General features: G+C 36.5%; 1 protein-coding gene and 1 pseudogene across 1 annotated transcript; both read right to left on the bottom strand.

Moving 5' to 3' along the window:
* Positions 1-1,081: 1,081 nt before the first annotated feature.
* On the bottom strand, positions 1,082-2,310 carry LOC124387133 (annotated as a pseudogene).
* A 1,259-nt stretch (positions 2,311-3,569) lies between these two features.
* On the bottom strand, positions 3,570-17,090 carry si:dkey-85k7.12 (up-regulator of cell proliferation). Its single transcript, XM_046851274.1, is given in 8 exon segments — positions 3,570-5,299; positions 5,301-6,261; positions 6,384-6,641; positions 7,817-7,922; positions 8,060-8,144; positions 9,158-9,312; positions 16,853-16,916; positions 17,029-17,090. Coding segments are annotated over 5 exon segments (2,925 nt in total). The 5' UTR covers positions 8,081-8,144; positions 9,158-9,312; positions 16,853-16,916; positions 17,029-17,090; the 3' UTR covers positions 3,570-3,720.
* Positions 17,091-18,008: the final 918 nt, after the last annotated feature.

Below are 18,008 nucleotides of genomic sequence, written 5' to 3'. Positions count from 1 at the left end.
ATCTCTGGCCTCTAACCTTTGTATCTTACATTGTCAGACAGTTGTACCTATCTTGGATCATGGGTAATTCTGGGACAAAATATCCTAAACCAGACCCTGAGGAAGCCCCTTGGGACTGGATGAATCGTTGTGGTCTCACCTTTTATACTACCCCCTGGCTAGACAATTTAGCAGGGTGGACTGAACCACAACCTCAATTTCTGACCTATCCTTGTGTGGTACTTTTAAACCTGAATACCTGACGTCTGCCCATTTACAAATTTATGAAGGTTTGGGCGATCCCAACTGGGATTATTCTTACATGGGTGATAGTTATCAAAAATGGGTGGAAATGAAACCATTCTGGGATAAATAACACTCTATACCGAACTCAAAAAGAGAGAACTTAAGTCTCTGCCCAGAATCGAAGCCAAGCCAAAACCATCTTTATCGCCAAATGCTCCACCCCCACCCTATCAGGATGGCGGGTCAGTGTCTCCTTCGGCCCCATAGATTTACCCTGCCCTAAGCCCGACCAACCCATTTATCGCTCCTACTAACTTTCGCTGTTAGTACAATGACCAAACCGCCATCTAGCATAAGCTAACATAAAAAGGGTGCCGGGAACACATCTGAACATACTGAGGGAGACTCAGATGATTCTGGGGATGCGGGTCCCGATGAAGGATCAGAGATTGATCCTCTATATGTATGTTGCATCCATATTTCTCCATGTCACTTAAAGTATTAAAAACAGGAAGTATTCATATATGGTACATTTAGAACAGATAGAAATGTGCGATTAGGTTGCGATTAAATATTTAATTTACAGCCCTAATATTAATATGAGGTGAGGTCCATTTACCAGTGTGAAACTAAAACAGGTAGAAGTAATAACTGATTTTTACTAAAGTACATGTCAGAGCCAAAACTTCTTTAATTTAACTTGAGGAAAAAAGTATAGTCAGTACTTCAACTTTTACCCGAGTATTTTAAAACATGAGTATCTGTACTACTACTTAAGTAAAGGATATGTGTGTACTTTTGCCACCTCTGGCTAATAGTGTGCTCATTGGGTTTATATTTATACACATGAACAACAGACAGAATCACAGGTTTATTATAAGTTAAGCAAGTTATATACATTTTGGTTACCATGCAAAACTATTATAATGTCATTAGTAACACTTTTATCTTTCTATTAACTATGATCAAGTTTTGATTTAAACTGCATTATACATTTATCAAAATTAATTAAACATGCCCAAAATTGTTACATAGACATAGTTACATTGATGGTTAATAAAACTTAATTAGATATTTCATTTATTCATTCATCAGAGGGTAATCTGCTTCTGAAAGCAGTCACATAAACACTCAGGAAGAAAGAGTAGTAAAACACAAACAAGTAAACAATAAAAACAATTAAAGCAAAGATCCAAATATATAATTCTTCAAATGCATTAGATCAATTTAATTGCTGAAAAGGGTCAAATTAAGTTGGTCACAGGCATCATCATGTTCTGAACTAAAAAAAAATCCTGATAGCTTGTAGCCATCATGCCAAAAGCAGTGTTTTTAGGCCTTTTTTCCAGTAGTATTTACTTGATACTGAAACACGCCTTTAAACTGTTTTCTGCTTGTTGCGGTGTGATGTTTTTCCATGCTGCAGGAATATCTGCAGGCTTTGCTTTGTAAGCTTCTGCAAACTGATCATTAAATTTTGCCATCACATATTTCCAGTAGTCTGCAGCCTCTATGCTGGGGTCTGGAGGAATGTTCCAGTCTGGAAAGATCTCTCTGTATTTCTTGTAAGGATGGTACTTGCCTTGGGTTTCTGTGCATTTAAACGCTGCTTCACTGTTCACATTAGTGGAACAAATGTTAATATCTAATTCCTTTGAGTCATCATACCTGTACCTTCCAAGTCCTTGTGGTCTGTGTATAGAAGCACAGTGTTTTTATGAGCTTCTCCTCCTGCCTCACATGGTGCTTTGCAGAATGGACACTGTTCCCCACAGCCAAACACACGCTTGAACAACTCATCCTCAGGTCTGATTTTAAGTTCCTTCAGTTTTATCTTAATGTTAATATTCTTTAATTTAGTCGTCAGAGACACTTTCATTTCCTCCACAGACTGTATGAGCCAGTGAGCAAACTGTTCCTGCTTGGCATTGTTCAAAACCATAACTGCTTCTAAGACATCATTTGCAATGACAATTTTTTTCCAAGCTCTCTGCAAATGTTCTGAATAAATTTCTTTATGCCTTCATTTTCATCTATCTCATGTTTTGCTTTCCTAATGGCATTGTTTATCTGCTGAATAGCTCCATTGAGATGTTGCTGTTGCAGGTCAAAAATATGTTTCCTTTGGAAAATCTGTCTGTAATTTGTTTTAATATCCAGTTTTTAACAAACTGCTCATAAGATCCTATGTAGCACAGATAGCTCTGACAATCATTCTCAGTCAGAAGTTGTTTTAAAATAGAGTACTGAAAAAAACCTCGTGTGCTGAACTCAAATGCATTTTCCCCCTGCAGCATTGTGTCAATAATGTCTGGACCCAGTGAGTTACAGATGTATGTCTCAACTGCAGGACTCAGGCAGAGTTCTGCAAATTCTTTAGCTTTCCTCTGACACTGATCACGATTATTGAACAGATCTTTGAAATCATCACGGAACTTATCTTTGAATTGCTCAAGACATCTGCGTGGGTCGTTCTCTTCAATGAATCTGTCATGCATGGCCTGGAATTCTCTTGCAGAAATAGCACAAATGTGTAGCTTAAGATAGAGTTCAAATTTGTCCGAAAATCGAAAATTCTTTCCCACAGTCAATTTTTGATCAATTATACATAGGATCTCTTGCATGTATGTATCATGATAATCTAATTTTCTCTCTTTTCTGTGATTAACTGACTGCTTGCATGCATCAATGATACTGTCTGCCAGCTCCTGCAGTCTTACAGTGTGCTCACTTTTGAAAACATGATTGATCAATTTTTTTAAAAAACTTTCTGGTTTAACAACAAACTTCTCTTTGCCATACTGATCCAGTTTAACTCTATTTAATGTTTCAGAGATAGAGCTTCCTTTATGATTCATGTTTGTCCGTAATTGTGTAAAAACAAGGTCAGATATTGATTGTCTCTGCAAGCCTTTAAATGACAGCTCTTTGTGTGTTTCCAACCATATATTTTCAAAGATCTTGTCAAGCTTCTCTTCAGACATAGTTTCATCAGATCTGTCTTTTCTGAGATCCTCCAGAAGGTTGAACACTTTCTTTTCCATTTTGTCAGTATGTGTTTTCATGATGTTGCCAAGTTTATTCTTTCCTGTTCTAATTGCAATAACTGTCACTAGTTTACTCAGCACTGAGTTTTCTGTTTCCCTCCTGAGACATTTTGCACTGTTTACAAAGTCCTCTTTGTATGTTTCCACTAGATAGACATGACCCTCTGTTAGCTCAAAGTATTTTATGAGGTTTTCCAAAATGTCTTGTTCCTGTTTATTAAGCTCGGATGAGGCTTCATGTTTCAGGACTCTCAGTAAATCTTGCAAGTTTGTCTTGTCAGATATTGATTTCATCATCTCGAAATTTGAAACTCTGTTTTCAGCAGATGTTAACCATGTATACATGTGCTTTTGAAAGTCCATTCCCATTTATGGAATTCAGTGCACAGCTTCATGTATGCATCAGCTACCAGGCTGTTCCTAAAGCTGAATATGAAATTTTCATATTTTACTGCATTCCATAAACTTTTTGTCCACTCAAGAAATCTTCAATGTTGTTCATAGATATTGTCTTCTTTTCAAGTACATCCATCATGTTCTTTTTGAAGTCATAGACAGCTTCAGAATATCCAGCATTTACTGGTGCCATTGGCGGGTTACCATGCCAGAGCCCAGGTATATACCAGTTTCCAGTCTCTGGGTCATATTCCATTACATCAGTAAACTTCTTGTAGTCTTGCTTGTTTTCCATCTTGGCTGCTGCTTCAGTCATTACATTCAGCTGCTCTAACAGGAGCTTTCGGTCTCTCATATTTTTGTCATGTGCTGAGACATCAGCGACATTCTGATGCACAAATGCACACATGGGCTTTTTGCCCACTTCCTTCATCCTGAGGAACGCATGCACTACAATCTGCAGAATGTCTTTCATTTCTGTGGAGTTCTCCATTGCAATGTTGATGATGGTGATGTCACTCAGTCCAACAACAAGTGTGGCCAGTTCATTGTCATGTTCATGGCTGTCATCAAGCTTTGCCAACTCAGGTGATTTTAGTCCCTCAGTGTCAATGATCAATAAATGATCACAGTTGAGTTTGTCTCTAAAGCTGTCTGCGATTTTGATCAGCAACATGAAAGCTCCTCGTGTGCATCTTCCACTGCTGACAGCAAACTGAATCCCAAACATGGTATTGAGTAGAGTAGACTTTCCTGTGCTCTGGACTCCTAATACTGTGACTACCATGATCCTATTCTTGTGATGCACTAAAGTATTCAGCTCTTTCAGAACATCACTAATCCACCTAAGGGGAATATTTGAAGCATCACCATCTACTAGTTCAAGAGGGAATCCATCTAAAAGTAGTTTAGCACACAGTCTGGGTAAATGTTGCATTTGCTGTCGTGACTGTCTATTTTCTGGAAGAATGACAGCAGCTTCATACAGCTGACCCATTTCCCTCAGAAAGTGTTCAGTTCCTAAAGCACTGTTTGAAATCTGTCTATCAAGTAATGCAATTTCCTCCTTCTTCTCAGATGATTCTTGACATTTCTCCTTGTACAGCTCTCTTAGGAAAGATAATTTTTTGCGAGACAGATTGTCCAGATTCATTCGCATCCATTTCAGGAAATAGGATCTTTCGAGACATGAACTTGACAGTGAACTTATAAAGCAGGTCATGGCTTCTGATATTTCATAGCTGCTTTGCTGCTTCCTGAGTTCCATCTTTTGTTCCATCAGTTCACTTTTGTAGATTTCAATGTTCTTATCCCCAGTTTTACGAAGTCTACACTCCTCTTTCTCTAATTTTCCCAATTTCTTCCAGATCTCACCCTGCAATGGGAGCTGTTTCTCCTTAAATAATACTGTGTCCCGTATCTCACTAGTGATTGCATCTGCATTTTCTTTTGCATTTTGGCACTCCTTGGTGTCTTCATCAATTGAAATTCCAAATTCATGTGCAACTGAAGTCATCTTCTCCAGCTGTACAGTCATCGAACTGTTTTTACCAACATCACTCACTGCGGAACAGAGTTTCTTAACAAAATCTGCATCATTTTGTTTGTTCTTTAGAATGATGCTGTTTTTTCAAATTCAATGCAGCAGCTGTTTTTTTCAACAAATCCAGGTTGAAAGCTTTAGTCTGTGCATTACTCACCAAAAACAATTGTGCTTTTACATGTGTACTGGTGAGTAGCTGATGGTTTGACTCAAAATTGTCAATGAACACGAAAACCGCTGTAGAAATCTGACAAAGGAATGAGTACTGAGTCTCAAATGTGCGCATGTCACCTCTTAGGTTTGCAAATGCCACAGGTTCTTGAAAGATGTCTATGTTTTTACTTCCACATGGTAGATACCAGCTGATCTCCACCAAACCATTTGATATTTTTCTTGGGATGTCTCCACAGTCCATGTCATGGTGCACAAACGTATCATGATATTGTTGTGGATTACTGAGCAGCTTGTTCAAGATTTGAGATTTGGAGATGCTGCAGTCCCCAAGTCTTACAAAGGACACTAAAGGTAAATCAGCTAGAACAATCCTGTCTTCCACAAACCCTTTTGGATCTGTCAAGGAATGTGGTCTGAACTTCTTTACAATATCTCTTAAGGCCCAAAGCATGAGCATGCACTGCTGTGTGTCACAATTTGGAAGCAGTAAAGGCACAGAGAATTGGCACATAGACATTTTCAAGGCCATTTCTTGTTGAAGAAAACTGTCTGAGCAATGAAAGAGTGCAGTAATGATGTCTAAGGGACTGATTTTATGACTAGAGTCCTGGTTAAGAACAAGACTGTCCAAGTCACTGTACAGATCTGAACTTAAGTCTTCATTATTATCAGTCGATGAAGCACATTTGACACTTCTTGCAGTTACATTAACCATCATAAGTTTCTTGAGGAAAAGCCATGGTAAATCTGATAGAGACTGTGCTGGATCATCTGTCACTGTGCTTTTGTCTATCTGTAGTACAGTACTCAAGGAGAGTTTATTAGGGAAGTGTTGCTGTAGGCCCACATCCTGAAGAAAGCTCTTAAGTTTGGTTTCTAGTAATAAAGAATTATATAGTAACATCTCAGTCAGTCATTTGGATTAGGATCATTGCATAAAGTTAAAAGACTTTATACAGTGTATTTATAAGGTTTATAAAGAGTATATTAATACTTACTAGTACTGGCAAATGACACTGCATTCTTGCTTCTGCAGCCATTTTTAAGAACTGTTGCAATGTAAAAGGCATATTTTTTTCCTGGAGTTAGGTTATTGATAGTAATTGTGTTCATTTCTGTTTCTTCTTCATGAACAGTTCTACCTTTGTAGGAACACATCACAAGGTACTTCTCTAAGGAAGCAGGTGGGTCCCAAGTTAGGGTGACTGATGTACTACTAATATTTTCAACCTTGATGCTTTCCGGTGGGTTTGGAACTAGAATACAGAAGAATAATGGTAGATTAAATTGAGATATTTTAGACACATGTCACTTCAAAAATATGCAATTGTTTATAACTTCTATTTTCTATTACTGGTGGACATTTTCTAAACCTGCAACCACTTTAAAAGTGTACTTGCTGCCTGGACACAGACCTGACATTTCAGCACAAGTGGAACGTAAAAATTACATTTACTTGTGTTACCATAGGAGACTAAATTTGTTATAAAAACTCAATATCAAACCTATGCAAGTGTGTTGAGAAAAGTTAATAATACTTATATCTTTATTTTAAATAATTGTTGTACTGGTGCATTGCATGACTGCATGACATTGCTAATGTTGGTTAGAATCAAGATTGTAAATTAACGGGGACTTGTGGCAAAATTGTCAATGCACAATTAAGATAGCACTATTACCAGTGTACAATTTAAGTGTCATATAAAATTTGATTTGAGCAATACTGTATAACCAATCACACACTTAAGTTGAGAATACAGTCTCCAATCAAAGTTGTTTTGATTCATCAATGCAAAAAATGCTGGAGTTCTTCAGTGCTCAATGCTCACTGTCGGAATACAGAATTTGCTTTTGCGATTTCTCTCATTATCTCTCATTAAATATATTATTTATTTGTTTATTTTATTTTATTTTTTGTTAAATTTAATAAAATCTTCAATTAAAAAAAATGTTTATCCCCTTGACCTTTTTGAACTACAGTAGAACCCCCAGCTAAAAAAAGTACCTCTGTAAATTTAAATGTACTACTTTTTACTTTTATTTGAGTAGCTTTTTAGTAACTTTACTTGTACATAAGAAAAATGTAATTTAAGTAACAAGTACTTTTACTTAAGTAAAATATTTTATTTACTTTATTTAGCTCTGCATTTCAGCATAAATCTGTAAAAAGGTCTGGCCTGGTATAGGCATTTCCAGGGGTGGGTGAGTTAAATTCTTCTTGTTCTACAACTCACCTGCGTCATATGTCATTTTAGTGCAGTCAGTTTGGATTAATTTCACTAGACAGGGGTGTATAGTGAAATTAATCCAAACTGACTGCACTAAAATTACATATGACGCAGGTGAGTTGTAGAACAAGAAGAATTTAACTCAGCACTTATGGTCATTGGCCATGTTGGTAAAGAAGCTACAAAAATATTTATAACAGTACCTTCTGATGTGCTTGTCTCCTCTTTTACGGGTGATTCTGCAAAGTGTCTTTCAGAAAAATTTATTTGTAGCTCTTTGTCAAAGAAGTCGCTGGCATCTTCAAATAGCTTAATTTGGGAATATTTGAAGAAGGATATGAGAAAATGTCTAACACATTTGGGAAAATATCTAACACACTGCTGGCCTGTAAATCAGAAAATCAAATAAATATTTTTGTGGCAGGCATAAAGATGTCATCACTTACCTCTTCATCAGAAGTCTCCATTATAAGTCTCCACTGATCGGGTCATAAAGCACTTTGGGGCAACCTCTGTTGTTTTAAATGTGGTCTGCAAATAAGGATTGAGTTTACATTATGTCTAGTACAAGAACCAGCAAAAATACACATAAAACACAATTTATATTTTACATTTTAAGACCGACTAAAGTATCATGTAACAGTCTACAGAGTACCAATCTATGAATGGTTAGTGCATCTATGCATGGCTTTTGGTACTTGGATACTTCAGATTCAACAGTCTACCCTATGAAATATCTGCATTATATAAAGTTTGTGATTCATTTAAACAAGTCAGCAACCTCTTTAGTGGAAACAGTGAGCTTTACTTAAAAGATTTACTATAGTAAAATGTACTATATGCTTCTTATCAGATGAAATGTTTTTGCTTCTACAGATACAGATTCTTTTTGTTGTATTACTGTTACAGAATTCCAAAAAAAGACGACCTAATGCATAACACAAAGCATTAAAATAATTTGAAAGCTTTCCAATGATACCTATACACCTATACCTATATCACAATTAACAAAGTCACTCAAATTCTTACACTTGCCCATTTTTCTTGCTTTTAACACATCAACTTTGAGGTTGAACTTGAGGTTTACTTCATGATGAAGTAAATCGGTGTTAATCACTTCACCACTCATAATTTTTTGATGTCATTATGTTATAAATTGTGTGTGTGTGTGTGTGTGTGTGTGTGTGTGTGTGTGTGTGTGTGTGTGTGTGTGTGTGTGTGTGAGAGAGAGAGAGAGAGAGAGAGAGAGAGACAGAGAGAGAGAGAGAGAGAGAGAGAGAGAGAGAGAGAGCTTCACTATCCAAAACAAATGTGAAATATTTATTAAGATTGCTAATCTTTAAGAATATTTAAGATCAGGTCTCTATTTACACTTACATTTAGGGCATTTGGCAAACGTCATTATACACTTAAAAGTTATTCACGTAAATGGCTGGCAAAATACATAAAAAACAGTTAAAAGAATCAAATCCTGCATTCAGAAACTACCTTTAATCATAATTTCCAGAACAAAAAAATTGATTTTGTTTGTTAATCCAACATACCGAGGTCCAGCTCGTTTGCTCCCGACGTTCTTTATTGCTCAGCCGAGGTTCTGTGAATGATTTCCTGATAAGAGTAAACTGGGCTGTGGCGATGGTTTCATCTCTACCGAAAGGAAACCGAAAGGAAACCGAATGCTGCACAGGACACCCTATACCTACAGTAATCCACCACAGGAAGGTTATTTATTTCTAAAGTATTAAAGAAGGAAGAATTTGGACTGCTCTAATGTTACTACTTTGATAATGTTTAAAGCCATGTTTCTTTCCATGTTTAAGAAGCAACTCTGTTCTATTCTCATTCGTATATATGATGAAAGCAATCTTATTACGAAATCTATCGCGAAAAATTAAAACGAATACTAAAAAAAACAATTTTTCGTCACCTGAAAGAAAAATATGAGTTTACAAATAAACGAAATCCAAACTTCACCGATTAAGTACATCTGCAAAAGGACAAAGTGTCCTGAATGTTGCAGAATCCTAAATGACCAGTAGATGGCAGAGTAGCGTGCATTACAGCTAATATTTCAATTATTTTCAGCATTGTAGATTAATACTGATCCAATCTGTAAAAAGAATGTATAGAATTATGTAGTAAACAAAACTGTGTTAAATAACCAAGAATATGTTTTATATTATAGATTGTCCAAATTGCTACATTAGCTTTGATGACAGCTTGGCACAGTTTTAACTTCACAGTTTGTGACATTTCTTGCCTTCTTAATGTGCTTTAGACCATCAGTTGTCCTGTTAAGAGGAAATGGTGAGTGCAGAGTGACGTAGGGCTGTCACTTTCGATTATATTAGTAATCGAGTATTCTACCAATTATTTCAACGATTAATGGAGTAATCGAATAAGAAGTATTAGTTTGTTTTAGTTTGAAATGATCCCAAACCTTGGAACCTTTTTGTCGTTTTTCTAATTCCAACTTTATTTCTCTTGCATTTCTGACTTTATTTTTTTAGTAAACATCCAACATGTCTGGTGCATCCATTGGTATTCTTGTTGTTGGCCTGAAGTTTGAAGCTTTTGAATGAGGCCACCACTTCTTCATCTGTCTTGTTCGGTCTCCTTCAGAGCTGATTGTTAGACAGAGGTCTCTCCAGGGATTTTCAAATCCGGATTTTCAAATCCGGAGGCTTAGTTTCATACCATGCGATTGATTGTAGCCCATTTCATTTTCAGTATGTAAAGCTTTCTGACACTACAGAGAGGGTGACGCTGCCCGATTGGCTAAACAAATCGGAATTTCAAGAAAAAGTCAGAATTTCAAGGTAAAAAGTCAGAATTAGGCAAACTTTTTTTTTTATGTGGCATATACATGGTTCCATGCTAATCTTCTTCTCACCTATCACTGTTTTCTCCTCTTTACATCCTTTTTATATTCTATTCTGTCTTCCGTGTTTACATGTCCAGAGTGCTTCAGAATTGATGGTGGTATGTAAACATTGTGGTATGTAAGCAATAATGGTCTGTGCGAAAACACAATGCTACGTAATTAAATGGATTATACAAAGCTTCACTTTCAAGATTTTTTTTTTACTATTCTATGTAATACTGCATTTTGTCTCTTAAAAAAGCCACAGTTCATAGCAATTCTGATTTATGCTGTACATTTTCAGGTGCATTTTCAAGAATCCTCCATTCTGAAACAACTTCAACATTGTCATGTTTATGAAAAGTAATTTTATGTGACTTTTGCTTTGTCATAGGGTAGAGTCTTACTGTGAGGTTAAATTAATCTGGTCATTGCTGTGTGACCTCTCTCAATAACAAAGCATTACTGTGTGTAGAACTGACAAGTCTTTGATTGTTTTCTTCTCTATTGCACCATCCTGAGTAAACCCTAGAGACCCAGGAGATCAGCAGTTACAGATATATATTTAGACCAGTCTATTGGGTACCAGCAATCATGCCTTAATCAAAATCACTGACATCACATGTTTTTTCACCAATCTGATCTGAACATTGACCCAAAGATGTTGGTCTGTTTTTTTGCATGACTATGCATTGTGCTGCTGCCATGTTTGGCTGATTACACAATTGCATCAGTAGATGTTCCTAATAAGGTGCTTAGTGAGTGTATATTTATACATGTGAGAGTTTGTTTGGGACAAAATCACACGTTTATTTAAAGTAAAACAGGTTATATTAATAAGATAAGATAAAAAGTTTTATGATGCCCACAGTAGCCACCTAAGTTTTCATTAAAATGTTACATTCATCTAATCACATGACGATGCATTTTACATTAATAGACTTGTCATGATGAATGAAATGTAATATTTTTGAGAAAATGTCACCTAAACACAGAAAAACAGAGCATTAAATCACTAGGGTAACAATAAAAACTATTATAACTACACGATTTAAACAATCCAAATAAAGTAAATGACTAAACAATTAGCAAAGATTAACATCCAAAAACATGATTGTTATTCTTAAGTTTTTCATATTTATTGCACAGTAATCTGTCTGGTTGTTGAATTTTTTTTAAAGAGAAGGTTAAATGCAGTGAAACTAAAACAGAAGTGTTATTTTAATACTTCTGATTTTCAGTAGTATTTATTTGATACTAAAACACAGCTTCAAACTGTTTTCTGCTTGTTGTTGTGTGATCTTTTTCCACACTGCAGGAATATCTGCAGGCTTTGCATCGTATGCATCTGCAAACTGATCATTAAATTTTGCCATCACATATTTCCAGTAGTCTGCGGCCTCTATGCTGGGGTCTGCAGGGATGTGCCAGTCTGGAAAGATCTCTCTGTATTTCTTGTAAGAATGGCTTTCATATTGTGTCTCAAAGCATCTGAACTTTCTTTTGCTGTTCACATCAGTGGAGCAGATGTTAGTGATTAATTTTTCTGAGTGATCATACCTGAAAAAACCAAGACCTCGAGGTCTGTGTACAGAAGCAGAATGATTTCTATGAGCTTTTCCTCCTGCCTCACATGGTGCTTTGCAGAATGGACATTGTTTTCCACAGCCAAACACACGCTTGAACAACTCATCCTCTGGTTTGATTTTAAGTGTTTTCAGTTTGCTCTGAATATTTCCCATTCTCAATTTAATCTTCAGTGACTCTTCCATTTCCTCTACAAACTCTGTGAGCCAGTAGGCAAATTGCTCCTGTTTTGCATTAGTAAGTGTCATGACTGCTTCCACGACATCATTTGGAATTACAAGTTTTTCGAGCTTTCTGCAAATTTTCTGAATAAAGCCCTTTATGCTTTCAACTTCATCTGTTTCATGTTGTGCATTATTGATAGCCTCCTTTATCTCCATAAGGGCTCCTTTGAGATGTTGCTGTTCCAGCATGCAAAGTGTGTTACCTGTGGAAAATCTGTCTGTAATTTTTTTCAATATCCATTTTTTAACAAACTGCTCATAAGAACGTGTGTAGCACAGATAGCTCTGAAAATCATTCTCAATCAGAAGTTGTTTTAAAATAGAGTACTGAAAAAAACCTCGTGTGCTGAACTCAAATGCATTTTCCCCCTGCAGCATTGTGTCAATAATGTCTGGACCCAGTGAGTTACAGATGTATGTCTCAACTGCAGGACTCAGGCAGAGTTCTGCAAATTCTTTAGCTTTCATCTGACACTGATCACGATTATTGAACAGATCTTTGAAATCATCACGGAACTTATCTTTGAATTGCTCAAGACATCTGCGTGGGTCGTTCTCTTCAATGAATCTGTCATGCATGGCCTGGAATTCTCTTGCAGAAATAGCACAAATGTGCAGCTTAAGAGAGAGTTCAAATTTGTCCGAAAATTGTAAATTCTTCTCCATAGTCAATTTTTGATCAATTATACATAGGATCTCTTGCGTGTATGTATCATGATAATCTAATTTTCTCTCTTTTATGTGATTAAGTAACTGCTTGCAGACGTCAATGACACTGTCTGCAAACTCTTGCAGTCTCACTGTGTGTTCACCTTTATAAATATAATTATGAAAACAACTGTCGTGTGTAACAACAAACTTCTCTTTGCCATACTGATCCAGTGTAACTCTATTTAATGTTTTAGAGGTAGAGCTTGCTTTTTGCTTCATGTTTGTCCGTAATTGTGTAAAAACAAGGTCAGATATTGTTTGTCTCTGCAAGCCTTTAAATGACAGCTCTTTGTGTGTTTCCAACCATATATTTTCAAAGGTCTTGTCAAGCTTCTCTTCAGACATAATTTTAGAAAATCTGTCTTTTCTGAGCTCCTCCAAAAGGTTGAACACTTTCTTTTCCATTTTGTCAGTATGTGTTTTCATGATGTTGTCCAGTTTGTTTTTTCCTGTCCTGATCTCAACAGCTGTTTCTAGTTTACTCATCACTGAGTTTTCTGTTTCCCTCCTGAGAGATTTTGCACTGTTTTCAAAGTCTGACTTGTACTTTTCCACAAGATAAACATGACCCTCCGTTTGCTCAAAGTATTTGATAAGGTTTTCCAAAATGGTCTCTTCCCATTTATCAAGCTTGGAAGAGGCCTCGTGTTTTAGAATCACCAGTAAATCATGCAAGTTTGTCTTGTCAGATATTGATTTCATCATCTCGAAATTTGAAACTATGTTTTCAGCTGAAGTTAACCACATATTCATGTGCTTTTTGAAAGTCCATTCCCATTTATAGAATTCAGTGCACAGCTTCATGTATGCATCAGCTACCAGGCTGTTCCTAAAGCTGAATATGAAATTTTCATATTTTACTGCATTCCATAAACTTTTTGTCCAAATTCTACAATGTTGTTTGTAGATATTTTCTTTTTTTCAAGAATGTCCATCATGTTCTTTTTAAAGTCATAGACAGCTTCAGAATATCCAGCATTTACTGGTGCCATTGGCGGGTTACCATGCCAGAGCCCAGGTATATACCAGTTTCCAGTCTCTGGGTCATATTCCATTACATCAGTAAACTTCTTGTAGTCTTGCTTGTTTTCCATCTTGGCTGCTGCTTCAGTCATTATATTCAGCTGCTCTAACAGGAGCTTTCGGTCTCTCATATTTTTGTCATGTGCTGAAACATCAGCGACATTCTGATGCACAAATGCACACATGGGCTTTTTGCCAACTCCTTCATCCTGAGGAAAGCATGCACTACAATCTGCAGAATGTCTTTCATTTCTGTGGAGTTCTCCATGGCAATGTTGATGATGGTAATGTCACTCAGTCCAACAACAAGTGTGGCCAGTTCATTGTCATGTTCATGGTTGTCATCAAGCTTTGCCAACTCAGGTGATTTTAGTCCCTCAGTGTCAATGATCAATAAATGATCACAGTTGAGTTTGTCTCTAAAGCTGTCTGTGATTTTGATTAGCAACATGAAAGCTCCTCGTGTGCATCTTCCACTGCTGACTGCAAACTGAACCCCAAACATGGTATTGAGTAGAGTAGACTTTCCTGTGCTCTGGACTCCTAATACTGTGACTACCATGATCTTATTCTTGTGATGCACTAAAGTATTCAGCTCTTTCAGAACATCACTAATCCACCTAAGGGGAATATTTGAAGCATCACCATCTACTAGTTCAAGAGGGAAACCATCTAAAAGCAGTTCAGCACACAGTCTGGGTAAATGTTGCATTTGCTGTCGTGACTGTCTATTTTCTGGAAGGATGACAGCAGCTTCATACAGCTGACCCATTTCCCTCAGAAAGTGTTCAGTTCCTAAAGCACTGTTTAAAATCTTTTTGTCAAGTAATGCAATTTCCTCCTTCTTTTCAGATGATTCTTGACATTTCTCCTTGTACAATTCTCTAAGGCCAGATAATTTATTGCGTGACAAATTCTCCAGATTCATTCGCATCCATTTCAGGAAATAGAATCTTTCAGGGTTTGGACTTGACAATGCGTTTATGAAGCAGGTCAAAGCTTCTGACATTTCATAGCTCCTTTGCTGCTTTCTGAGTTCCATCTTCTGGTCCATCAATTCACTTTTGTAGATCTCAATGTTCTTATCTCCCAGTTTACAAAGTCTACACTCCTCTTTCTCTAATTTTCCCAATTTCTTCCAGATCTCACCCTGCAATGGGAGCTGTTTCTCCTTAAATATTGCTGTGTCCCGTATCTTACTAGTGATTTCATTTGCATTTTCTTTTGCATTTTGGCACTCCTTGGTGTCTTCATCAATTGAAATTCCAAATTCATTTGCAACTGAGGTCATCTTCTCCACCTGTACAGTCATCGAACTGTTTTTAACAACATCACTTACTGCGGAACGCAGTTTTTTAACAAAATCTGCATCATTTCGTTTGTCCTTTAGAATTATGTTGGTTTTAAAATTCAATGCAGCAGTTGTTCTTTTCAACAAATCCAGGTTGAAAGCTTTAGTCTGTGCATTACTCACCAAAAACAATTGTGCTTTTACATGTGTACTGGTGAGTAGCTGATTGTTTGATTCAAAATTGTCAATGAACACGAAAACCGCTGTAGAAATCTGACAAAGGAATGAGTACTGAGTCTCAAATGTGCGCATGTCACCTCTAAGGTTTGCAAAAGCCACAGGTTCTTGAAAGATGTCTATGTTTTTACTTCCACATGGTAGATACCAGCTGATCTCCACCAAACCATTTGATATTTTTCTTGGGATATCTCCACAGTCCATGTCATGGTGCACAAACGTATCATGATATTGTTGTGGATTACTGAGCAGCTTGTTCAAGATTTGAGATTTGGAGATGCTGCAATCCCCAAGTCTTACAAAGGACACTAAAGGTAAATCAGCTAGAACAATCCTGTCTTCCACAAACCCTTTTGGATCTGTCAAGGAATGTGGTCTAAACTTCTTCACAATGTCTCTTAAGGCCCAAAGCATGAGCATGCAGTGCTGTGTGTCACAATTTGGAAGCAGTAAAGGCACAGAGAATTGGCACATAGACATTTTCAAGGCCATTTCTTGTTGAAGAAAACTGTCTGAGCAATGAAAGAGTGCAGTAATGATGTCTAAAGGATTGACATTATGACTAGAGTCCTGGTTAAGAACAAGACTGTCCATGCCACTGTACAGATTCAATCTCATATCTTCATTCTTATCAGTAGATGAATTACATTTGACACTTCTTGCAGTTACCTTTCCCATCATAAGTTTCTTGAGGAAAAGCCATGGTAAATCTGATAGAGACTGTGCTGGATCATCTGTCACTGTGCTTTTGTCTATCTGTAGTACAGTACTCAAGGAGAGTTTATTAGGGAAGTGTTGCTGCAGGCCCACATCCTTAAGAAAGCTCTTAAGAATGGGTCCTATTAATAAAAAAAAGAGTTTGCAAATCTCAGTCAAATGTTTGGATTAAATACCAGTTAAATCAAGATATTAAAAATATCTACCTACAAAAACATTAAACTCTATAGTGTTCTCTTTCAATTACTCCCATTTAATTATTCACAATTACTCTCTCTCTCTCTCTCTCTCTCTCTCTCTCTCTCTCTCTCTCACACACACATTTTTTATTTTAGTAAACTAGGCCTTAATAGATAATTTTGTGAAGAAGTCTGAAAGGCAGATCTTTCATTTTTACTGAAGCGTCTCAATTTAGCTGTTTAGTTTATGTGCTGTGTAGGCATTTCTAAACAAGTCTAGCAAACGTTTGTCACATTGAAGTGCACTAAACTGTTATGGGTTGCATAAAAATATTTGCAAATAATTCAGCTTAGCAAGGATTAGATTGGCATTTTGGAAAGTCATCTCATAAGAATCATGTCCATACCTTTTGAAGTAACTGTCTTTAGTTGAAGCTCTTTGTCAAAGAAATCTCTTGCATCTTCGAATATCTTAATTTGGAAATATTTGAACAAGAATGAGTGATGAGTCTGAGGAAAGGTCTAACAAACACCCTGGCATATAAATCAGAAAATCAAATATAATTCTGCGCTCAGTACTTACCTCAGAATCAGAAGCCTCCATTATGTATAGTTTAAAACAACAATCAGTCTTCACTGGAAAACTATAAAAAAATCAAGCACAAATAATATTTTTAGTATTTAGAAACTAAGAGGTGTCATGTCAACTCTATCCAAAAAATTTTTTTCCAGAACACACCACAGTCTTCAGACATGGCAACCCTAGACTACACTTCCAATAACACCCATATCTTGTCACATTCACGGTCAGCTGATCTCTAATCATGTACACCTGCAACTGATCACAATCAACTAAATATTGGGTAGATGGACAGGGAGACAGACAAAAACACACAAAAACACAGATATAGAGTGAAGTAAATATTTAATGTTTTTTGTGCATCTGGCTTTTTTTGTTAATCATTAGCCCTAAGTCTGTTTTTGACTTTGCATTAGGTTTTGGATTTGTCTGCCTCCTCTCTATTAACAGGCCTAGCTGTGATTTCCTCTCTGTCATCCTTCTCTCACACCATTTTATAGATATTAGCAACAAATAGTAACAGCCATACCAAAGTAAATAAGAAAAGAGAAAATATTTGATTATTGTATCATGTTAAATCATTTTATTTATTTTAAACAGTTACAATCAAATTCCCTGGAGTCAAATTGCTGAAGTCTTATACAAACGTAAAGGGTGAAAAGGACTCCCCTCTCCCTCTTCCCTCTCCACCAGCAGCGGTTTTACATGCAGAAGTTTTAGCAATACAACTGGCAGTAACACACGCTGTGACTTGTTTCTTTAAATATAACCCTTTTGGAAGCGTATCCATGCATGGAATCATTGACTTTGTCGGATTAGTTTTTGTATTGTTTCTAAAGTATGATTTTAATTAATTGTGCTTCTTTGTTTAGCCACCAAATTTGTCAGTCTTCTCAGGTATAAAAAGTAAACTGTTATTTCATAAACTTAATTGAGCAACCTTTTCGGTGAAAGACAGTTAACCATAGTATCTTATGACAGTT

Source organism: Silurus meridionalis, chromosome 6, assembly GCF_014805685.1.
Source record: "Silurus meridionalis isolate SWU-2019-XX chromosome 6, ASM1480568v1, whole genome shotgun sequence".
Classification (NCBI taxonomy): domain Eukaryota; kingdom Metazoa; phylum Chordata; class Actinopteri; order Siluriformes; family Siluridae; genus Silurus; species Silurus meridionalis.
The sequence above is the reverse complement of the archived record's forward strand: the minus strand, read 5'-3'. Positions and strand labels throughout refer to the sequence as shown.